Below are 8,468 nucleotides of genomic sequence, written 5' to 3'. Positions count from 1 at the left end.
AGAGACGCTTTTCGAGCACTGCAGCTCACCAGAATGGGGAGATAGACTGAACAAACCACAGACCATTATAACATGATGACACCACTAGTGTGCTATTACAGGACATGTAAACATTCGTCGTTTTATGTAATGTGTATGTCCTGTTTCCTATATATAATTGATGAGTAAAGGCTCAAATGGAACATTACACGAAATACTTGTTTATTTAGAGCTAGTTTGCCTCATCACCGGCCAGCTGCTTGGCAAGAACTTCCGCTTTCATTGAGGAGACCTTCAGTTTAGCCCTCAGAAGCCGCAATTGCATCCTGTGCAAATAACTTCTTTTCTTCTCCTCATCAGCATATTGCTGTCTTTTCCATCCATGTTCCTCTTGCATCATTCTCATTCTGGCTTTGTGCTCTGTGGCTCTTTGAAATCTTTCATCCTGCAACGCTTGCAGCCGGGAGTCCAGTTCAGTGGATAGCGTCTGCTGCAAAAGTGCACGCCGGCTAACCGCTGTTTCGTGCGACGACGCTGACTGGGTTGTAGTGCACTGAGTCGGCTGAGAGGCTTGCTGTGTGGCTTGCACAGGCTCAGATGAGCCCTCAGTAGGGTCTGCTGGTAACGGGGATCTTGCATTTGCAGAATCCATGTACAAATAGTCAGTGCTGCTTAATTCCAGGGTACGATCTGCAAAAATAAAAATGCATTTGTTGGAAATACAAAGACAATTATCTATGCTGCTGTGTAGTGTTCTGTCATACTGTGAAATAAAAATTGACTGAATACCAGTGCCCGCTGTTTGTGCTTTATTTGGCCTTCTCAAGTGCTTACAGTTGAAGCTAAATATCGTACTCATATAAACTAAGCGGTAGGCCACGGAGAATGTGGTAGTGTCTTATTTCATGGTCCTTATACACAAGAAAATAGAGGACCCTGCACATTTCCTCTTGCACTTGGCTCTCATTGTGGTTTGTATACTACTGGTGCATTCAAGAGCCCAGAAAAACTGACGTGCACAAGGCCACACAATAAAGAAACATGGATACGTTTGGATTAAGAGTATTATTATGGCACTATGGCTTTTTTCTTGCATCAAAATTACATTTTTATACAGCCACATCTTTCTACATGTAGATATGGTGCGCCGTGTTTGAGGCAGTGCCTAAGAAAGATGAAATTTCAGTAAGTGGTGAGTGACCTTACTGTTCGCATGCATAACACTGCTTGGTATCGGTTTCACAGCATAATAAAACATGCACATACTGGCCACACAAATAACCAAGGAATAAAAGAACTTCTGCATACTTGTGCGTGTATTCTATTTTTTTGCATTCTGAAGGTGCTACCAACTATATATATAGCTCTGCGTAGCTGGTATGCATAATAATGCTAACATCATAATGGATAAGCAGTGCCATGCAAACAAACGTGACACAGTGCTTCTGCCCTCACTCTGCCTGCATGTTTTTTTTTTCGTTTACTCAACACCGTGAAGACAACAGATCCCACACACTGTGGGAATCAGTGAAAGCGAGGCTTTACCATTTGCATGAAATAACTGGTCGTTGCATAAGTAGAAGTTAAACAGCATTGAATGCACGCTTCGGCGGCATTACGTGCAGGTGCGTTGTAGCTGTCTCGACACACCGTATACACCGGTGAGCTATGCACAACGATTTATCAAATCTAGCAATGTCACAGAAACACACACTGTAATATTGCGTGTAGAGGCCGGTCGTCACTGACCGTCGTCACTGTCCTCCTCGTTGCTCTGGGTCATTCTGGCGATTATATCGGCCACGCGATCGCCCGGTTGCGTTGATGGTGGTCGGTCGCTATCGTAGGGGTTGTTGACCCGTTCCGACAGATGGGGAACTGCAGCCTCGATCTGCAACAGCCGATCATCCATCGGTTCCGGCGGCGGCCCACCTCCTGCAATAGACCCCGGCTCGAACACAAGTACAAACTCTAATATGGCACAATCTTACCTGTAGCCATGGCATCCCTTATTTGCTTTACTTTTTCTCTTTTCCATCGCTGCTTCATGTTGTCCCATAGCTTCCGTAGTTGGGCGACAGTGCGCGGCCGCACATTTTCAGAGCTGTTGAACTCGGCAGTCAAAGCTTCCCATGCCTTCAACTTTCTCGTCAGCGACACGGTATCGGATTTCTTGTTCTCGATTGAACACTTGTACTTTCGTACAAGCTCTGTTACGAGGTCCTTTTCGTCGTCGCAGTAAAACAGCTTCCCGGGCATGTTTCTGGCGTACGCGGCTATCAAAACCTGTCAGAACAATGACGCGTTGGTCAGAAGCGTGGTCAGAAATGGTCAGAAGGTTGTCGCCAATGTTGCTAGACCAACATTTTTGCCTGCCGCAAAAGCAGAAAGTTAAATAAAGCAGAACAATATGTGCACCTGCCTATCAAAATAGCAATGCGCACGTCAATATTTATCGGTGTGCATAACAAAATATTACACATATGCTTGAATCTAGCTCGAAAGTGAACCGTTTATTTAATATTTCACATCTACCCTCGAACCAAGACTCGTGAAATACGCACGTTACCTTACTGAGGAGGCCCTTTCCAAAGGAACGTTGAAGGAAGCTTTTAGAATACACTGTAGCCCTGAAGGAGCTCCTTGAGGTAAGGAGGCATGAAGGGCTCCTCACGTAAGGTAAGGAAATGGTCTGAGTTGAGGAGCGTTTCAGAATACGGGCCTAAGCCTCGCAGAACTGTGTCCATCATGTGCTCGAATGTCGCGGGCGCATTACAGAGTCCAAAAGGCAGGACTTTGAACTCGTACAAGCCGTCGGGTGTGATAAAGGCTGTTTTCGGCCGATCGGCTGCTTCCATAGGGACTTGCCAATACCCGGAGCGCAAATCCAGATATGAAAAAAAAAACTCGGCTCCTTGCATGCAGTCAATTGCGTCGTGTATGCGTGGCAGAGGATACACGTCCTTGAGAGTGATCTTGTTAAGCCGGCGATAATCGACGCAAAACCTGACGAAGCCGTCCTCCTTTGCAACAAGGACGACAGGCGAAGGCCATGGACTTTTCGAGGGTCGAATTACTTCGCGCCGAAGCATGTCGTCGACTTGCTCGTTAATCACACGCCGTTCGCTGGCAGAAACGCGATACGGGCGTTGTCGCAATGGTGGGTGAGAGCCAGTGTCGATGTGATGCGTGACAGTTGAAGTCCGACCCAGGAAAGCTTGCCCCACGTCGAAAGACGAGCGAAATTCTTGCAAGAGGGACAGCAGCTGGAAACGCTGGGCCGCTGTAAGGGTTCCAGCGATGGAGGAAACAAAGACATCTCTAGGCAATGCGTCTGATGTAGAAACGGCACTGAGCGTACGGTAGGTTGCGCAATTTGGGTAGTCGGGCACGTCGATAACTTGCACGTCGTCGGTGGCTTCCAAGGTACCAACACATTCTCCTCGGAGCAGCATGACAGGGTATGGCCACGGGTTGAAAAGGAAAATTGCGCTAGTGCCCTTGGTGATGTCCACGGTCGAAAAAGGTAGCAACCGGCCCTTCCTTGCGAGGAAACGGCCAGATGGCGAAAGTAATGCAATGGCGTCCGAGAGGACACTGCAGTGCATGGACACGATCATTGAGGCGTGGGGAGCAACTTGAGTGTCGGCTTTGACGATCAGTTTCCAGGAAAGCGACGGAGCGTGAGTGGGCGTCAAATCTATCAGCGGCGATAGTTCTATTTTGGCCCGTGCGCAATCGATAACGGCATTGTGGCGCGAGAGAAAATCTCAGCCGAGGATGACATCGCGAGAGCAGGAGGAAATGATGAATTCTATGGCGTATACAACGTCCTGAATTTCTGCACGAGCAGTGCAAGACGCCAAGGGTCGAATATGCTGAGCACTGGCTGTGCGAAGGGATAGTCCGGACAGGGGCGTCGTGACTTGCCGAAGTAAGCGGGAAAGCGTAGCGTCCATAACACATACGGCTGCTCCTGTGTCCACCAGTGCAGACGCGCGGACACCGTCGACAAACACGTCTATCACATTGGATGGGCTGCAATGAGGACTTGTGCACTTCGACGTTGTCATAGCCCTTGCCTCTTGGACTGCGACTGTTAGTTTTCCTCAACCCGAGAGGCGGCACGAGGCCGCATCCGCGATAACGAGCGCCGGCGTGGAGATGAGGAACGGCGGGTGTTCAGCGGCGGGCGGTATGTCGGTGACACACCGGATAGTGGGTCGTAATATGGACGGGGCGGACGGTTGGTCATGGATAATTCGACGCTGGGCGGCTGCACACGATTACAGAAACGGGCCACGTGACCGGCGTAGCCGCAGGCAAAGCATATAGGCCGGTTGTCAGATGTACGCCACCGATTCGCTGTAGCTGGTCCCGGCCACGTCGGAGCACGCCCTGGATGGAGCGGCTGGTGATAGGATTGTATAACGGGCTGCGCTGGTGGCCGAGCAACGACGTCGGCATAAGTGAGGGGCACACGAGCAGAGAGTGGTTGGGGCCTAGCGACGACTTCAGCGTAGTTCAGTGGTGCTGGTCCCGGGGGCTGTTGGCGTGATGTCACGACCTCGGTATAGCTCAGTGGCACAGTCGCTGGAACATGGTGGCGTTGGTAGGCGATTTCTTGTTCTCGGCAATTCCGGACCTCGGCGATTTCTTGCTCGATGGCGCGGCGGAGCGGAGGCACGATAGGCGAAGCGGGCTGTAGGACATGCGGCGGTGGAGCACAGGGTACCAAGGAGAGTTGTCGCGCTACCTCCTCCCGAATGAAAGCTTTCATATCCGCAAGCAGTGCGGTCTGGTCGTAGGTGGTAGCCAGACCAGCGATGTGATCGTCGCGTGATGAAGACTGGCGAGTCAACGAGCGCTGCCTGCGTAGCTCCTCGTAACTTTGGCATAACGTAACGATCTCAGTGACGGATTGCGAATTCTGAGCGAGCACCATGTTGAAAGCGGCGTCCTCGATCCCTTTCATAACGTTTCTGCTTCTGTCCGATTCCGACATCGTCGCATCCACGCGCTTACACAAGTCCAGGATATCTTCGATGTAGCTCATGAAGGACTCTCCCCGCTGTTAGGCTCGTTCTCGCAAGCGGGCAAGGCGCAGCAGGGCGACCAAACACGACTAAATTAAATTATAGGGTTTTACGTGCCAAAACCAGTTCTGATTATGAGGCACGCCGTAGTGGGGAACTCCGGAAATTTGGACCACCTGGGGTTCTTTAACGTGCACCTAAATCTAAGTACACGGGTGTTTTCGCATTTCGCCCCCATTGAAATGCGGCCGCCGTGGCCGGGATTCGATCGCGCGACCTCGACTACTAAGGAGGTCCTCAACGAGGACCATGTCGGAACTTCCGTCTCGTGGTTGTTGTACCAGAGGCTTGCCACGCCGGCGAGGTAAAAGAGCACGTTGCTGAGTTTCGCGGCATCGTCCCATTTATTGATGACGGTTACTCACTCGTATGTGGACAGCCAGTCCTCCAGGTCGGTGTCGGTGATGCAACTGAAAACAGGAGGATCCTTGTGGCAAGGTAGACCAGAGCACACGACGAAGGGTGCAGGAGGCGTTTGCTGGAACGTCGGCTGAGATGCGTCCTGAGACATGGTTGAAGGGAGGGTACGGAATTGAAGCTCCAGGATGCGTTCGAGCGTAGCACTCTCCACCACTTGTAAAGGCGGTTATTTCACACAGACGTTAGGGCCAACCGTTGGATTCGTTCAAGGCACGGCGAGCGCGAGCAGCGTAGTGCGAGCGCGAGCGGCGTAGTGCGAGCGATGCACTGGAGAAACTGACTCACTGGAAAGCACTGGTAAGGATGCCCCACTGCATCCTCCTTCTTCTTCACTACAATATATATATATATATATATATATATATATATATATATATATATATATATATATATATTGTGACGTCACAGTAAGGGCGGACCTTTATTGAGCCCGAGTGACGACACGGCGAAGAGGGGCGGCGTCCACAACCAGCCTGAACAGCCTTCGATAGTCCACGCTGATGATGATGCGCCCGCACGCGCGATGAAGATGAGGGGCACACGCATGATGATGATAATGTACAGATGATGAAGAAGTGCACAATAAATGCCCACACTAACTTCCCTCGCGCGAAAGCGGTCATCCTGGCCGCTTTCTCGAGAAATTTCATACAAGAAACGGCTTCATACGAGAAACGTGGACCACTTCGGTAGAGCGGCAACGGCGGTCAGTTGAGGAAATAGGGGTCACTCAATAATTAACTGGAGAAGTCATTTCCAGGACCGTGTAGGGGCCAATAAACTCACACTGAAGCTTCTCGCACAACCCAGGAGTGCGAACTGGTGTCCAGAGCAGCACTTCATCGCCAGGCTGGTAGAATACTACGCGATGATATGCGTCATAATGATCCTTGCGGTCCCGCTGTCTGCCTGCGGTGTTGACGCGGGCATGCTGGCGACAATGAACGAGGCGGGAAACATATTCTTCGCAGGAAGATCGAGATGGACTGACAGGGGCAGAGGAGAAAGAAACATCGAGAAAGGAACTGGGTGAACGGCCATAAACAAGGTAGAATGGCGAGTAACCGGTTGTGCGTTGAACGGCGGTGTTATACGCGAAGGTGACGAATGGCAAAATTGTGTCCCAGTTTCTGTGATCGGGTTGAATATAGGCGGCTATCATGTCAGAGAGCGTACGATGAAACCGCTCAGTCAGGCCGTTGGTCTGAGGATGATAACTTGATGTAGTCTTGTGAGTGGTGCCAGAGGCTTTGAGCACTTCGCCTACTAGTTGGGAAAGGAATGTCTTTCCGCGGTCGCTCAGAAGGACACGAGGGGCGCCATGGCGCAGCGACTTCAGAAGCCGATGTTGAACTTACACAGGCTGTTTCGGCATAGCGCGTCAGGTGGTCGACGGCGGTCACTATCCATCGACTACCGGCGGGAGTCATGGGAAGCGGCCCATATTGATAGATGCCAACAACCTCAAATGGTTCCGCAGGACATGAGACTGGTAGCAGTTGTCCGGCAGGAGCTGATGTTGGACGTTTGCGACGCTGACAAATGGCGCAGGAAGCGACGTATCTCGCCACACTGGTAGATAGGCCAGGCCAGTAGAAGCGACTTCTTATGCGGTCGTAAGTTTTCTGGATGCCAAGGTGGCCAGCAGTCAAATCGTCATGAAAGGCCTGAAGGACACGCGCACGAAGGCAACGAGGTAGCACAGGCAACCAGCGTCGTCCATCAGGATGGTGGATACGGCGGTACAGCACGGAGTTTTCAAGCTTAAATTGTGTCAGCTGTCGACGAAGCCGGGCGTTAGGCGGGCGCGAAGCTACACGAAGGTGGTCTATAATACGGCGACAGTACGAGTCAGCGAGTTGTTGAGACGAAAATGATTCATGGTCGTGCGAAATGCGATGATCAAGAGTGGCGAAGGACAAAACCGCCGTAGAAGAGACGTCAGTGAGTGCGTCACTGGAGGCGGTGGCGGAACCATTGATGAGTGCGGCTGTAGGAAGCGGGCAGCGAGAAAGAGCGTCGGCGTCTTGGTGCTTCTTACCAGACTTGTAGATGATTTCAAAGTCATATTCTTGGAGACGAAGAATCCAGTGGCCAAGACGCCCTGACAAGTTCTTGAGTGTGGAAAGCCAGCATAAGGCGTGGTGATCCGTCACGATGGTAAAATGGCGACCGTGGAGATAAGGGCGAAATTTCTGGATAGACCAAACGACAGCGAGGCACTCCTGCTCGGTGATGGTATAGTTCTTCTCGGCAGGTGTGAGCACGCGGCTGGCATGCGCAATGACTCTCTCACGCGAAGAGTTGTCTCGCTGGAGGAGCACAGCACCGATGCCATGGCCGCTAGCATCCGTGTGCAAGAGTGTGGGAGCAGTCTCATCAAAATGACACAGGACAGGTTCAGATGTGATGGCGCCCTTTAGCTGGTCAAAGGCAGATTGACATTCAGGTGACCACACGAAGGGAGCACCAGAACGAAGTAAGTGGTGTAAAGGTGCAGCTATAGAGGCGAAATCGAGAATAAATCGGCGAACATAGGAAGCGATGCCGAGGAAATTGCGTAGGTCCTTGGTCTTTTCTGGACAAGAAAAGTGAAGCACCGCCGATATCTTGTCAGAATCAGGTCGAATACCATCCTTGCTTACAATATGACCTAATATTGCTTGCAAAATGACACTTTTCGGTGTTGAGCTGAAGACCAGCGTTGGCTATGCACGTGAGAACCTCGGCGAGACGTTGCAGGTGCTGTGCAAATGTCGACGAGAAAATAACGATATCATCCAGATAGCAGAAGCAGGTCTTCCACTTCAGGCCACGCACAACGGTGTCGATCATGCGCTCAAAAGTTGCGGGAGCATTGCAGAGGCCGAAGGGCATGACGTTGAACTCGTAAAGACCATCTGGGGTTGCAAACGCTGTTTTTCTTTGTCGGCTTCGTGCATCGGAATTTGCCAGTAACCTGAACGCAGATCA

General features: G+C 51.1%; 1 protein-coding gene across 1 annotated transcript; it reads right to left on the bottom strand.

Moving 5' to 3' along the window:
• Nucleotides 1-203: 203 nt before the first annotated feature.
• LOC125940529 (uncharacterized) lies at nucleotides 204-2,041 on the bottom strand. Its single transcript, XM_049656791.1, has 2 exons — nucleotides 1,729-2,041; nucleotides 204-669 (listed from the first exon to the last, which is right to left on the bottom strand). Exons 1-2 carry the CDS (start codon nucleotides 1,889-1,891, stop codon nucleotides 212-214), a joined length of 621 nt encoding a protein of 206 aa, XP_049512748.1. The 5' UTR covers nucleotides 1,892-2,041; the 3' UTR covers nucleotides 204-211.
• Nucleotides 2,042-8,468: the final 6,427 nt, after the last annotated feature.

The sequence above is a fragment of the Dermacentor silvarum genome, chromosome 10, assembly GCF_013339745.2.
Source record: "Dermacentor silvarum isolate Dsil-2018 chromosome 10, BIME_Dsil_1.4, whole genome shotgun sequence".
Lineage (NCBI taxonomy): Eukaryota > Metazoa > Arthropoda > Arachnida > Ixodida > Ixodidae > Dermacentor > Dermacentor silvarum.
The sequence above is the reverse complement of the archived record's forward strand: the minus strand, read 5'-3'. Positions and strand labels throughout refer to the sequence as shown.

Excerpts from the sequence above, each read along its gene's own strand:
- LOC125940529 (XM_049656791.1), bottom strand. The coding sequence starts at position 1,891 with ATGGATGATCGGCTGTTGCAGATCGAGGCTGCAGTTCCCCATCTGTCG. Across the intron at positions 670-1,728 it reads CGAGGAGGACAGTGACGACG|ATCGTACCCTGGAATTAAGC; the intron begins GTCAGTGACGAC and ends TTATTTTTGCAG.